Genomic DNA, 15,997 nt, shown 5'->3' on the forward strand with positions numbered 1-15,997 from the left:
ATACAAAATACATACTAAGTATGTGCAATTCTGGACCTTTGCCCCTTTAGTGTGGGTGACTTAGTTTTAGGCAATCATGACCCTAACTGAAGTATACATCTAAATGAGATCAGAGAGTGGCAGTACAGGGAATTTGATATGGTGGCTTTATGTACAACATTCTGGAGGTCACTTTTTATCTTGCTCTAGCTCCTCTTTGGGGAGATTCAGTAGAGGCCGGAACCAAGCCGTTCTTGACCATATACTTCTACATACAGAAACTTGCCTTGCCAGCTACACTAAAATGATTTCCTTTGGATCTCCTGGGAATTGAATAAGTTATTTGAAACCACACTGAAGTAGATTAAACCAAATCCCTTAAATTATTCCTAAGCACATTCTCCATTTTCACAGCTTTTTCAGCATTAACTTACTATCTAGTAATAAAGAGTTAGGAAACACTGAATTTATGTTTGCTCAATGACTTCTTGCTTGAACATAATAGGCCAGATCAACACATGATCCTGAGTTTCATATCGCTCTCTACTTAGTAACATCACTTCAAAAGCTAAGTACTTCTCTTATGAAAACTTTTATTTTTTCTGTCAAATTTTGTTTTCTGTTTATCTATTTTGACTTCACCCTATTCTGCTTCTTTTCCCACCTCCTTTTACTCCCTTCATTAAGATGATGCTATAAACCCTTGGGCTCTGGGTAATCCCCAGGTGGTGGTGTCCTCCTTTACATCAATGAATACTAATCATCCCCTATAATCATTACAAAGCTGTTAACAGTCAATAAATGTGCTTACTAGGTGACACTTTAGTTTTCTAATTGCACACCTTTCTCATTACTAATACAGAGTCCAATCATTATTCTTCCTGTAAAAAAAAATTATCAGTGGTATAATATACATTTATACTTTAAATAATATATACATTTATAAATATGTATATAATTATACATTTATGTGATTCTACAAAATGGTATTCTCTATACACACATATATATGTATATGCATAGGGAGACAATGTTTATGACACATGATTTTTTACATGTCACCTTCTGCCTTGGCATAGAAACTCTTAACGGTAGATGCCACTCCACTGTTGATTCTACATGACAGTCACATCAATCTGAGACCTTTATTGGCTCAAAAATTTTTCCAAGAAGCATTATTTTGCTTTAGTATTTTACCAATACCAATTATAAGCAAAAAGTATTATTGATTTTGCATACATTTAAATCAGTAAAATAGAATGCATTTTAAAATAGATTAGTGAGTAAAATTTTCAAATTAGGGTAGTAACTAATTAGAATAAAAAATTATAACATCCTGAAAATAAAAGATGTGATGAATCTCACTGATTTTAGAAGTTAGTTTTTTTTATTATTTTTGTTTTTATTATACTTTAAGTTCTGGGATACATGTGCAGAACGTGCAAGTTTGTCACATAGGTATACACGTGCTATGGTGGTTTGCTTCAACCATCAACCTGTCATCTACATTAGGTATTTCTCTTAATGCTATCCCTCCCCTTTCCCTGAGACTTTGCTGAAGTTGCTTATCAGATTAAGGATGCTGAGGGCTGAAATGAGGGGCTTTTCTAAATATACCATCATGTCATCTGCACACAGAGATAATATGACTTCCTCTCTTCTTATTTGAATACACTTTATTTCTTTCTCTTGCCTGACTGTTCTGGCTAGAACTTCCAATACTATGTTGAATATGGTGAGAGAGAGCATCCTTGTTTTGTGCCAGTTTTCAAAGGGAATGATCCTAGCTTTTGTCCATTTAGGATGATATTGGCTATGGGTCATAAATAGTTCTTATTATTTTGAGATGTATTCCTTCAATACCTAGTTTACTGGGTGTTTTTAGCATGAAGCGTTGTTGAATTTTATCGAAGGACTTTTCTGCATCTATTGAGATAATCATGTGGTTTTGTGGGGTTTTTTGTTTGTTTGTTTTTTGGAGACAGACTTGTGCTCTTGTCACCCAGGCTGGAGTGCAACGGCACTATTGTGGCTCACTGCAACCTCTGCCTCCCAGTTTCAAACATTTCTCCTGCCTCAGCCTCCCAAGTATCTGTAATTACAGGCATCTGCCACCATGCCTGGCTAATTTTTTTGTGTGTTTTCAGTAGAGATGGGGTTTCACCATGTTGGTCAGGCTGGTCTTGAACTCCTGACTTCAGGTGATCTGCCCACTTAGGCCTCCCAAAATGCTGGGATTACAGATGTAAGCCACCACGTCCAGACAGAAGTTAGTTTTTTAAGGATGTGTCAATAAATATTTCTCACACCTAATAGTGTTCGTGTCATTGGTAACACATTCTAAAGTATGTATATTGTATGTATATATAACCCATAAAAATTAGCCATTGAGAATATGGGGGATAACATAAAATGAGATAAATCATCAACACTCTATTATGTTCCAGTTATAGATTTAGGGTATTTCTAAAATAGCTTTTTGGTTTAGTAATGTAGACATAAAATATAACTTCAAAGGTTGCCCATGTACTTTAGTTATTGAGAACCTTTTATTCCTGTACTTCCTTAAGGCTTTCATAATAATAAATGGCTGAAACATCTAAGGGTTTGCATTTATCTTACATAGTCTCTTTTAGAGGCATGAGTTTAAATTCTATTCTTTGCTTGAAAACGTCCCTCTGTAACTATTGGGGCAAAAGTCGTAATCTTAACAAGGAAATTGTGAAATATAGCATAAGAAAAAGAGATTTAAAATTGGTACTGACTCGTGAACTTTAGAGAGATCCTTGAAAGCAAAAGGAATAAATATAGAAAAAGATCATGTAAACATTTTATGTATAAACTATTTATACTACAAGCATGGAAACAGTAGAGTGAAAAAATTTTAATACAAAATATCAGTTATTTTGCTATGTATAATTCAGTATATATAAAGTGAAAAAACAGGGAAAATAAGTAATTATATAGATTTTTTAAATCTCAAAATACACACAAATAAAGTAGGTAAAAGCTTACAATAAAGTTCTGTTTCACCTCTATGGAAACAAAATATTTATTTTATAGAGGAAATTATTGGTATTTTATTTATTTATTTATTTATTTTGAGATAGAGTCTCACTCTGTCACCCAGACTGGAGTGCAGTGGCACAATCTCAGCTCCCTGCAACCTTCGCTTTTTGGGTTCAAGCCATTCTCCTGTCTCAACCTCCCAAGTAGTTGGGATTACAGGCGCCCACAGCCACGCCCAGCTAACTTTTGTATTTTTAGTAGATGTGAGGTTTCACCATATTGGTCAGGGTGGTAATATTCCTTGTTCTTAAGAAAGAATTTCATAGCCAAAGTTACTTTCATTTTGCTTGCTTGTGTTGCACATACTGTAAGTAATTTACACATATGATAAATTGACCTTGTTCTATGCAATTATCAATAGGTAGCAAACACTACACTGTTTTATATATACTATCATATTAAATCATAGGAGAAGATGTGTTGAGAAATTGTAATACAGTTTACCCTTGAACAACATGGGGGTTAGGGCCACTGACTCCCCAGTGCAGTCAAAAATTCAAGGATGACTCCTAACTCCCCAATACCTTAACTAGCCTGCTGTTGACTGGAAGCCTTATTGATAACATAAAGTGTGAATTCACACATATTTTATATATGTATCATATAGTGTATTCTTAAAGTAAGCTAGAGATTGGAAAATGTTACTAAGAGAACCATAAGGAGGATAAAATATATTTACTCTTCATTAAGTGGGGGTGGATAATTATAGGGCTCTAACTCCTCATCCCATTCACGTTGATTACGCTGAAGAGGAGGAGGAAAAGAAGGGATTGGCTAATCTATCTCAGGGATGGTAGAGGCAGGAGAAAATCTGCATGTACGTGGGCTCATGCAGTTCAAATCTATATTGCTCCCTGATCAACTGCACCTAAAACAGAAAAACATTCAAGTTTTATTTAAATATATAAAACATTTTAGCCATTTTTTACTATCAAAAATTTCCAACACATACAAACATAGGAAGAAAATGCACTAAACATAGTGTGGGGTCCAGCCCTACAGGGCCTGTGGGTTTTTCTCTTTGTGCGTGGAAAGGAGAGATGGTAGAAATAAAGACACAAGACAAAGAGACACAAAAGAAGACAGCTGGGCCCAGGGGACCACTACCACCAAGGCGTGGAGACCAGTAGTGGCTCCGAATGCCTGGCCGCACTGTTATTTATTGTATACAAGGCAAGAGGGCAGGGTAAGGAGTGTGAGTCGTCTCCAATGATAGGTAAGGTCACGTGTCCACTGAACAGGGGGCCCTTCCCTATTTGGTAGCCCAGGCGGGGAGAGAGAGAGAGAGGACAGCTTATGTCATTATTTATTCTATGTATTTCTCGGAGAGATCAAAGACTTTAATACTTTCACTATTTCTGCTACTGCTATCTAGAAGGCAGAGGCAGGTGTACAGGGTAGAACGTGAAAGCGGACCAGGAGCGTGACTGCTGAAACACAGCATCACAGGGAGACGGTCAGGCGTCCGGGTGGCTGCGGGTGGGCCTGACCCATGTCAGGCCTTCCACAAGAGGTGGTGGAGCAGAGTCTTCTCTGACTCCCCCCGAGAAAGGAAGACTCCCTTTCCCGGTCTACTAAGTAAGGGGTACCTTCCCAGGCACTGGCACCACTGCTAGACCAAGGTCGGCTAAGGAACGGGTGCCTTCCCAGGCGCTGTCCTTACCGCTAGGCCAAGGAGCCCTCTAGTGACCCTGTCTCGGGGTAACAGAGGGCTCATCCTTCTGGTCACTTCTCACCGTGTGCCTTCAGCTCCTATCTCTCTGTATGGCCTGGTTTTTCCCAGGTTATAATTGCAGAACAAAGATTATTATAATATTGGGACAAAGAGTAATGGTACAAACTAATGATTAATGATATTCATATATAATCATATCTATGATCTATTTTTAGTATAACTATTTTTACTGTATATATATTTTTTATTAAACTGGAACAGTTTGTGCCTTCGGTCTCTTGCCTCAGCACCTGGGTGGCTTCCCGCCCACATGTAATGCATCCCCAAATTATCGTGAAATGGCTTTTCACAAGCTTTTAATTTTGTAAAGAAAAGACTTGAAAAATATAGTCACATACTATTATCCTTTCTAAATATTAGCAAAAATTTCCTAACACTATGAAGTATCTAAAGCTCAACTCAAGAGCCACAGTTGTCTGCACATGGTAATTAATTGATGTGTCTTTTAGGTTTCTTCTCTAACTGGTATTTTTTTTTTTTCTTTTGCCATGAAATTTATTTGCTAAAGGAAGCAAATGGCAAACTTGTGTGTTATTTCTCACATTCATTATTTTACTCATGGCCTCATTTGACTATTTTTTTGTCCCCTGTATTTGTTGGACTTTGGAAGTTCAATGTAGAGACATAGTGCTATCCAGGTTTCATTATTTTGGAAACATTCTTCTTATGTGGTGGTGTGTCCATCCAGGAGGAGGCATATAATATCTGGTAGATTCCCTTTTACTGATATTACCTGAATGGTAATCATTGCCTAAATATAAGTACTTGTTAAAATTGCAGAATGGTGATTTTCTAATTCTTTTATTTCCTCTTTATTTAGTAGCTGGAGTGTTTCCATTAAGAGTTATTTCCATCTATCCAATCTTTGGCTACTCTGGGTATAACTCCATAGCAAGCGTTTCTTTCTAAAACATTTTAAACCATTTTTACACTTTTTTCCTAGTATGATATTTGTGTGATCATTAAGAAAAAACAAAAACTAGTGAACGAAATTAAATTCACACTTTTTCAAGTCTTCGAATTCTAATGAAGCTTAGAAGAAAACCTAGTACTTAGACAGTGTTAGATGATAGTTAAGAAAGATGTTATTTTAGTAAGTTTCATGTGATTAGTGAAAAAATGTGTTTAACCTTGTGTTTGATGATTAAAGAAAGAAAACGAAACGAGGAGAAAAGGTAGATGTTTATCTAGCCCTGTACAGCAGATATTTTAATTTCTGTGTCTTGAAACACAGTAACAATGTACTATCTGATAAATAAGATGCAGTAGCATTTCCCCTTTTCAAATCAGTGTTATTTCGATCATAAAGGAATCAAAATCATTGGTTTCTTGATTAACATTACTATGTTATATAATAGCTAATGGTTACTACATTTTGACGTAGTAGATTTTAAAACATATATGTTCAGAAGTGTGGGGTTTTTTTTTTTCTTCTTGTAAATTCACCACTGAAGTGCTTTGTAGTCTAGAAATGGCATTCCTCCTCTCTGAAGCACAGTTTTGTTACATGATTGATCTCATTGTTTTCACTGTATTTATTCTGGGAAGTAGTGGCGATGCCTCTGTCTTCCATTTTAATAATTTGTACTGTGTACTATAAGGGTAACTTTTCATACATAAGAACTTTATACTGCACAGCATCTGCCAATGGCAATGTTTTCTTTTGTTTGTTTTGTTTCACTGCAAATACATTTGAAACAAGGGAAACATCTAATATATCTGAATATGAAGTTGTTATGGGATCTTTGATGTGTCATTTTTCTGGTTAGAAATTTCTGTGGCTAGTGGCACCTTTCCTGTGTTTTCCTCACGTCTGCTGGGCTCATTTTGCTCACTTGACCTGGCAGGCTGCACTCGGCTCACACTACACTACTGGCCTGGGTCTCATGAGTGCCAAGGGCGAGTGAGGTGTGGAATGGTGAGGGGTGTGTGAGTGAGATGGGATCCATACACTGTGCACAGTCAGACATGCTAGGTGCTCCAGTGGGGTGGGGGCAGTTCCAGGTGCCAGCATGGGCACCAGCTCTCCATGAGGCTGCAGCTAGACCAGGTGCACCACAAGAAGCTTCCACAGCTGGCACCAGGAAACATGGTAGTGCCTGGAAGCTTGGGGACTCTAGGAACTGCAGTGCCCCAAAGAGGGAGCCACAGCCCTGGCCTGGGGTGCTCCCAGGTCTTGGCTCCCTGAAGGGCTACAGTTCTTCTTTTCTTGTCTTCTCCCACAATGTGGCAAGCAAGGGGCATGTCTCAGCCCTGTGTGTGTTACAGCTCTTTTAGCCTCATTTGCTGGGCCCTGAATTCTTGTTCTGCACCCAGGAAGAATGAGACATGCAGAAACACGGAGGGTGAGCAAGTTGAAGAGGAGCGTTATTGAGTGACAATAAGTCAGAGGAGGCCCTGGAGGGGGTAGTTCCTGTCTGCAGGAAGGTTGTCACATGGCGTGTTCAGCTCTCAGCAAAGAAGTGGCCCTGGAGTGAGGAGCTCCTCTCTCCAGTTGGTCTTCCTGACCTCTGCAGCTCTCAGCAGAGGGGAAGCCCTGGAGTGAGGAGCTCCTCTCTGTAGCTGGTTATCCTGATGTCTGCTACTCTTAGCAGAGAGAAGACCCTGGAGTGGGTAGCTCCTCTCTGCAGCTGTTGCAATGGCAGTGGCTGCTCTACATGGGCTGCCGCTGCCATCAAAGTCATAGATGTCAGGAATCTCTGTCTCTTTAAAAAAAATCTAAGCTTTAACTCTATTGCCTCCTCTTTTAAGAAAAAATGGTCCCTTATCTAGAAATTTTTGCTTAGGAGGAAAGATAACAGACACAAGGCCCAAATCATAATATTTCAATAAAATTCTACCTAATCTTAAAATATAAAGATCCATAGTGCTTTAGCTCTTTCTGCATAAATATCAGTAATGTCTTTGCTAACTATTTACGAAATGTTTCATTGATGAGTAACTTTCTAACAAACACTTCTAAAGGCAGCAGCAAATCCAATAAGCTCTATATTACCCATATATTGCAAATACTGTTAAAAATATATGACCCTTTTGTTATGACAGTAAATGTTAAAAGAAGAAGCAAGAATAAAAGAATAGCAAAGATGTGACTAGTCATATCGGTCTTGAGATGGGTGAAATTTATCTAATCTCTTCTGAGAATGCCTTCATACCCTATTAATAGTCCCTGATCTCCATTTCAAGAAATGTGGCTTAAGAGTCTCTAATTCTTTGAGAAAACATTAGTTAGCGATACATCTTCCAAAGAGCCAGACAAGTGTCTAATTTAAACCTGACTAATCAAAACAGTAACATAGTCAATTATATTTGTACTTTATGATTATTTGTATTTATGTTTTTTCAGATAAACTTTATTAATATAATGACGAACATTCACTAACCCTTCAGCATTCCTACATAAGTAGCTATGGTAATTATTTTATTATTCACATGATTTTTCCTCACATATATGTACATGTTTTCACAAAACTAATTATGTGAAATCAATATTATAATTGTCAGTATTTACAATTTTTATATTATAACTAACAATCTCTGAAAAAAGTAGTATGAATAATTGTGTTATAGTAACAACTTGCTGTTTTTATTATAAAGACAAAAAATGGTGTCATATCTAAAATTTTTCTCTGGTCAAAGTATCTTTAATTCTGTTCTTTTTGTTTTATCTATAAACAGTTAAATTGCATTTTTAAGATAATTTTCAGTCACTTGGGGTGGTATACAATGAGCACTTTACAATTGACTTATAATTGGACTATGCTGACAATGGAAAGTCTTACAAGTATTGAACATGACATTCATGACAGTATTCCTGTCATCTTGGCTTCTTTTATTGAATATGCAGAGAATTATAATTGGGCTAACAAGCCTGATAGCCTGGCCTCTTCCCAATTGTATTAACCTAGTCTAGTATTAGCTGCCTGAACACACACAGAAACAGGCAGAGCTTTTGTTTTTCTGTTTTTCTTTCTATTCTATGTTGGTACCTACCCAATAATCAAAGAATAAAGTCCTCTGTCTTCATACAATGTTTGAGAATTGTCAATAACATATCTCCAATCAACTGATAAATGTAAAGATTTGCTGTAGCCATCATTATTTCACTAATTTATAATAAAATCATTTCTTATAAAAGATTGGTTGTATCTGTTACATGTTAGATGCTAATTAATTATTATTGCTCCAAACCTTTATAAGGTTTTGGCATGTTTTCTTGAATTCATGCTAAAATTTTTCAAGTGATGAATTTGAGTTTGAAGCAAATTTTTTCTTCAAATGAGCAAGTCAATTTATTGATGCATTGTAATCTTTCCTTTGAGATTGAGACAAACATTATTTTAGCATAATCTAAAAATAACTCATTCAGGTCTGTGTAGTCTTAAAAACAATACACAAAAAACCATAAGTAAATGAAAAAAAAAAAAAGAAAATAAATTTAAATTGTTTTCACTTAAAATCCACTAACATTTTACCAAGGAATCCCATTAAAAACAAATAGTAGGTAAAGTTAAATAAACCAATTTACGGTTTTAAAGATATAAAGAATTTGTAGTGTATCAGTTGTTTGAAACAGTAGATTCTGTGCTTTACTTTCTCTCTTCGTTTTTTTTTTCTCTTTTTCTAGTTACCTCTTATTTTAGAGCATGCAATATACTTGCACACTTTCTCTCCAAATATTTCCAACTCTTCCATTTTCAATATTTAAGTATTCATCTTTATCCAGGATTTTCTAAGTAGAAATGTGAAAACAATCTGGAAATTTATGTACTGAAGACATAAAGCACTACTACAGTGCGTAAGAGATATGCCATAAAGATGTGTGTTGCAAAACTGTTATTAGCAAAAAACCAAAATACAACAAGATGCCCCCAAACCACAAACCTGTTGATAATATGAAATAGTTCCATACTTCATATAAACAACAGAAAAATATGCGACTACTAAAATGAATAAGTTAGCACTCTGTATTAACCTGGAAAATGTAGGAAAAGCAGACTGCAAATTAATGTGTATAGTAAAATCTTGTTCTGGAAACAAAATGCACACAATTTTTTTTAGGTTTTTATAAAAACTGCAAATTTTATTTTTTAACATTAAGAAATTGCTGGCATTGATTATCTCAGATGCTGACATTGGAAAGGAAGAGGGGATGTTGTTTACTTTAATATATTACCTGTAATTTTTGAGGTATATCAATTTTGTACTTAAACAACTAAGCCGAAACATTACATTCATTAAAGGAATGTAGACGATTGATGAAATTCAATTTTAAAACTTAAGTTTTGATATTAAACATTTCAATGGGCTTTAAATTTTATGAATTATTGCATCATAAGTAGTAAAAAGATCACAGAACAGCTAATAGTTACACTTTGAATTTTAAGTTACTTTAAAAAAAAACTTCACAATAATATTGTAAGTAGTTGCCTACTTCGCCTATGTCCATTTGAAAACTGTGGAATAAAAGAGTTTGAATGGATCAAGGACTTAATCCAGATTTCTTAAAATAATTTTGCTTTTGCTTAAGATGTTTTTGTCTGGTAAAAAAAAAATATTATTTTAAAAATAGGATGTTCATTTTAAAATAAACTAGTAGAAGATATATGCAAATAGTAAGGCAGTTTTCGTTATTGTGGATGAAAACGAAAATTATCTGTAAGTAGCCTGGTATGTACACAGACTTTCTAAATTTTTTTTTAGCTCTAGGCAACTTGAAAGAAGGAAGTGGAAATTAGAAGTTTTCATGTGTAGTTCATAATTACTAGATCTAAAATCTATGTTAAATTTTACTAAAGGTCAGTCCACGAAACTAGAGACTGAGCATTTCCCAATTAGGAGATGGACTACTTCCTCTTTAACATCATTTAGAAAGCCAAAACACATCCCCGTTTTGTCAATCTTCATTTTTAAATAGTAAGTCAAAGTAGACTATATCACTTCAAAAGTATTTAGAGGTATCTAATTATGCATTTTGAACAGAAGTTTTCCTTTGAGTAAGGGACTGTCCTGTAGGACTATTCTAATTTTCTTGTTAACTTTACTTCTGCTTTAAACAATGTTTACCACTAGATATAAGCTTACACTTGAACTGATTAATGGAAATGATGCCATTTAAAGTAATACAGTTTTCTATTCTCATGGTTATGTGGTCAACTGAGTACCAAAATAGCTGGAGTTTAATGAATCATATAATTTTTATTTGGCTTTGTAGAGCTGATGCTTGCAATTTAGTGGATGAATCAGTTCCTTAAATCCCAATAGCTTAAGGTAGTATTTTACAGCACAGATTCTAGAGTCAGATACACCCAGAATCAAATCCCAAATTTGCTTCTTTCCAGATTTGTCATCTTCAGCAAGTCATTTGACCTTCCTCAGTCCCAGTTTCCACATCTATGAGGCAAGGACAACAAAACTTAACTCTCACAATTGTCATTATTAAGTGGTAGATGTGTGGAAAGTCAGTCTCTGGCATTTAGCAAGCACTCAAATAATGGAAATGGCCTGCTTTTCTAGTTATTCAAATATCATGGAGTTACAATCTGATTATTAATAGTATTAAGTATATTTAAACTATATATAGTTTTAATTGATTATTAAATACAATTTAGAGTTAAGAAGAACTTAAAGAAGTTATAAATTCCATTAAAGGAATATGATGACCTGAAATGTTTGGAATGTGTAGTACATGGCTCCTGTCTGCTCTTACTTTTTCTTACTCAAGGATCTTACCCATAACAGTAATGAAATGTAACAATTGTAATTTTCTTTCTTAGGCTGTTGATCATGGAATCACAAATGTACTCTTTAGACTTTAATAGCAATAACATCTCTGCTTTCTTACTAGTTAGAGAATCTGTCTAACATCTAATATGTTTGTTCTCTTCTTGTGCAACCTTTCCTTGGCACCAGCGGCTGCTTCAAAGAATAAAGTTAAAGGTGAGCTCCTGTTTATTGTGCATGACTCATCCTCATTCATTTTTCTGCTCAGTCTTCTAAGTTCTCTTAAATGATAGAACCAGTTCTGTTGGTGATAATGCTATTTCAGTGTATAGATATTATTCATAAATTCCTACAAATACAAATATCAGTTATTTCAGTTATCCAATTTCTGAGACATATTTGCATGGTTGTTTGTGAGTTTGTTTTCTTGTTTCACTTCCCACTTTATTCCTAAGTATTTCAAAGTGGAATAAAGTGCTTTTTCTGCACTAATATTTTGCATGTGGACCTTAGTTTCCTTGATAAAATTGAGAATTGGATAAAATACAGCATAAAATAAAACTGATGGAAAGTCTCAAATTTGAGTATGCTTTTATAGAATTAGGTGAAAATAAAATTTAATATTCTAAAAACTGAATATTATAAGCTATTGATTTCTATTTATGATTTTTTTTTTCATTTTTAGTTGCATTAAGTTTGACTTTGCTAGAAACCTAAAAATGTATTTTCATGATAAAGGATGCACATGTCCAATGCTGAACATAAAGAAAAAGGCTTTTGGCTCCATATGTCCTAGTTTTTATGAGTCTGAAAAATTCAAATCTATGTATGATACTGTATCATAGACCTATCATTTATGTATTTCAATTTCGTTCTGTTTAGAGCAGTCTACATACTTAAAAATCTTTTTTGCTTTTGCTTCTTAAATAGCAAAAAAGCATTTTTTTTTTCTCTTTTGGTTCCAGGTTCTAGTTTTACAGCTAGTTTTAATACTATGGCATATGCTATCTTTGAAGTGTTAACTGCTCCCTATTTATAAGGTCAAGCCTTTATTATGCAAGTAATATTGTCATAGCAATGTATTTGCTTATAGAATACGAAATATGTAAAGGAGGAGATGGCAAATTTATTGTCACCTTTCTTATAGCTTACCTAGCCTTGTTTCCTGTTTCAGTAAATGTAGTGGAAAATCAGCCAATCCTTGCCACGGTAATTTTCTGTCTTGCTGTGAACAAAATAAATATATTCACAGCAATTCAGAAATTATTTGATAATGAATACATATCTATAAATGTATAAGCACAATATGTTTATATAATAAAAGGATTAGAAGTGTAGTTTTAGGAATGAGGAATTAAAAACTCTACACATTGTATCAGCTCTAGGGTACAGCATATGAGTGTAAAGGGAACCAGGGGAGATGCATATCAGCACTGGAAGTGTCAGAGACCACTTTATGTAGGAGGCGGAGCTTGAAATGGCTCTTGAAGGATGGATAGGCTGTACACAGAAAAAAAGTAGTATATTTTAAAAAAGAATTAGAAAGGCTAACTAAAGGTCTGCAAACAGGAATGAATGCAGTCTAGTGTAGCGAGAAAATCTTTTGAATGAAACCTTGTACTTTTATAAGAAAGTGGAGAAAAATGAATTTGAACATGATGCAATAGACAATGGAGTGATTATGAGTCATTACAGCATATGATCACATAAAACCTCTAGTAATCAATTACTCTCCAAAACAATGGAAAATAATTTGAATTATACTATGCAGGCTGCTAAGTATTAAATATGGAAAAGTCACTTCATCATTGGAGGATTACGGTCATAAATTATATTACAGGTATCTCTCAAGTCATTTCAGGACTCAAGCTGGCTAGAATTTTATAATGCAGGTGTATTTCTGTATCCAATTTAGTACCTTCCACACTTCCATCCCTAGTGTTCCACACTTAGCCATTTTATTTGACTCTCTTCTTTCTACTTGTATACTAGCCTGCAGGGGCCTTAGCCCATAGTTTTCCCCATGCTTGTATTTTTGCATCTACAAGGCAAGCAATGACACTTTCAAAAATTAATTATGCCTCAAGTGGGAACTGAAATTTTATTTCTAATCATTGCTGAAGAAAGATGTATATATTATGTAGAGATGATAGAAAGAATTACTCAGTGATTTTTTGGTCCAATTTCTATATGAAGGCAAATGGTCTTCAAATAGAAAAAAAAAATGTGGATAAGAGGAAAATAAAACCCAAGATAATATAAGAGCAGATGGTTGCTTCAGAATAGTTCATTTCTCCTGGCCCAGAAAAAGTGCTTACCAGGGAACTGGGAGAAATGTTAAAGAGGATTATATCTCATTTATCTGTCCTTATGGAATCATGCAAATGTGGAAAGTTTCTGGAATACTGGGGAGAGGAATGTGCTCTGATTTTTTGTAAGGAGTAATGATTTCATTTCCAGTAACCATAGACTGGTCAATTTTACATCTATTTCCTAGTAAGATTGTTAAACACTCTTAAAACAACAGTTTGTGGGTATTTAGGTTAAAACAGAGTTCATTGAGAATCAGTCATTATTAGTAATAGCATAGGAAATTATCCCTTCTTTTTTAAAAAGTGAGTTACTATACCAGTATAGGAGGGCAGTAGCATAAACATGTCTGAATTTTATCAAATAATGTAGCAACTAGCTCTTTACTTACTTCTGTAGAAACTGTTATTCTGAAGATCACTGATTATTCTCCAATGGCCAAATCCAATGGTGGTTTCTCAATCCTCATATTGCTATTTTTTTTCTCCTGATGAACATATATTATTTCTTTTGATTTCACATTTCCTTTGGTTTCAGTGGCACTGTACATACTTCATTTTTTAAAACTTCTCTTTGCCTCTTTCTCGCTCCATTTATATCTTGTTCTGAAATATAGATTTTATTCAGGTTGTCTTTGATTCGTGAAAAGATCAACTATTGAAGTTCAGCTTTCCACACTGCCTTTGAGAGATAAACGTCACTTCTTACAAAATAAAGAATGGGGCCATTTTCAAGATAATTGTGTACCTGCCACCAACCACTCTCACTGTTGTTGTCTGTCCAGAGGAACATACATGACCCAGTCGAGTTGCTTCTCAGAAAACTTAGAACTGGGAAAGGGATAGAGAGAGAGGGAAAAGTCAAGGAGCTCAGACAAAGAAGCAGAGATGGTTGATCAGCTCTGTTACTCTTCACGCGTACATGTTGTATGTGGATTTAATCAAATGAATTAAGCTTGAGAAATGCCACAAGAAGGAAGGAGGACGATATGAAGAGTGAGAGATTGAGGGAGTACTGGTGCACACGCCTCTTGTTCTAACATATTGCGAAGACCCTATTTTATCTTTACGCTTTGAATCTCTGACACAGGTGTCTTTTAATAAAAAATTCTTGATAGGTTTCTCGTGCTTAGAATCAAAAGAGAAATAATATAAATGTTTTCTTCCTAAGGGTTTTTTCATTGATTTTGTTATACTTTTCTGAACTTGATTTTACTACTAAGCTTTTGTCTGATATTTTCATCACCCTGCTGAATATTTTCACTTTAATATTAGAAACTGATATGCTTATTTATTTACTTATTTTACAACTAAGAACCCTCTGGGATTGCTATATCTTCTCATGACACCAATATTAGTCCAGTTTTCTAAGTTTAAAAGATTTGAAAATATTTAACTTCTCTTTCTTAATGGCCCTCACATCCAATCAATTATCAACTTGTCCTGATTTTATCCCTATAGTGTCTTTTGCATGGATCCTTATTCTTTGAATCTCTCATTCCTGGTCGGGTGCAGTGGCTCATGCCTGTAATCCTAGCACTTTGGGAGGCCAAGGTGGGTGAATCACTCGAGGTCAGAAATTCGATATCAGCCTGGCCAACATGGTGAAACCCCATTTCTACTAAAAATACAAAAATTAGGCAGGTGTGGTGACAAGCCCCTGTAATCCCAGCTACTCAGGAGGCTGAAGCAGGAGAATCTCTTGACCCAGGGAGGCAGAGCCTGTAGTGAGCTGAGATTCCGCCACTGCACTCCAGCCTGGGTAACAGAGGGAGACTCTGTCTAAAAATAATAATAATAATAATAATAATAATAATAATAAAACAAAAAAGCTCATTTCTCAGAGCTTGCCTGAAATAGTTTCTCATTTGTCTCCTGATTCAATTCTCAACATGCTGCATTTGATATACAAATCTATCCTACATTTGTGTATCATGCTGAATTTTAACAAGACCCTCAATGCTTTGCCACTTAGAGGAGAAAGGTACTTTAAAGTAGTCTTAAAATTTATTTGTATAAAATAATTTTATTTCACTCTGTTATGCATTTATAAAAATAGGCTAAATATATCTTAATGATTGTTCCAAAATGTTACAATATTTTAAATAGCTTTAACCCAGAAAAAAATATTTTTAGTCTTTAATCCTGATTTGGGGGCTTTATTTTTATTCAAAAGTTGGCA

At 34.9% G+C, this 15,997-nt stretch overlaps 1 protein-coding gene and 1 long non-coding RNA gene across 5 annotated transcripts in view; one reads left to right on the forward strand and one right to left on the reverse strand.

The window, feature by feature from the left end:
• CADM2 (cell adhesion molecule 2) overlaps window positions 1–15,997 on the forward strand; it is a 1,067,553-nt gene that overhangs the window by 731,301 nt on the left and 320,255 nt on the right. For 2 of the 4 annotated variants that reach the window (XM_017955045.2, XM_031661802.1), the window contains exon 2: window positions 11,696–11,722. The exons of the other annotated variants lie outside the window; for them this stretch is intronic. In XM_017955045.2, coding sequence (XP_017810534.1) covers window positions 11,696–11,722 — 27 coding nt within the window. The remainder of the gene's footprint in view (window positions 1–11,695; window positions 11,723–15,997) is intronic. 4 annotated transcript variants of the gene reach the window in all.
• On the reverse strand, window positions 11,091–14,285 carry LOC103880904. The gene is made up of 3 exons (XR_004181444.1): window positions 14,208–14,285; window positions 12,659–12,731; window positions 11,091–11,176 (listed from the first exon to the last, which is right to left on the reverse strand). It is a non-coding gene; the product is annotated as an uncharacterized LOC103880904 (long non-coding RNA).

Source organism: Papio anubis, chromosome 2, assembly GCF_008728515.1.
Source record: "Papio anubis isolate 15944 chromosome 2, Panubis1.0, whole genome shotgun sequence".
In the NCBI taxonomy this organism is placed as follows: domain Eukaryota; kingdom Metazoa; phylum Chordata; class Mammalia; order Primates; family Cercopithecidae; genus Papio; species Papio anubis.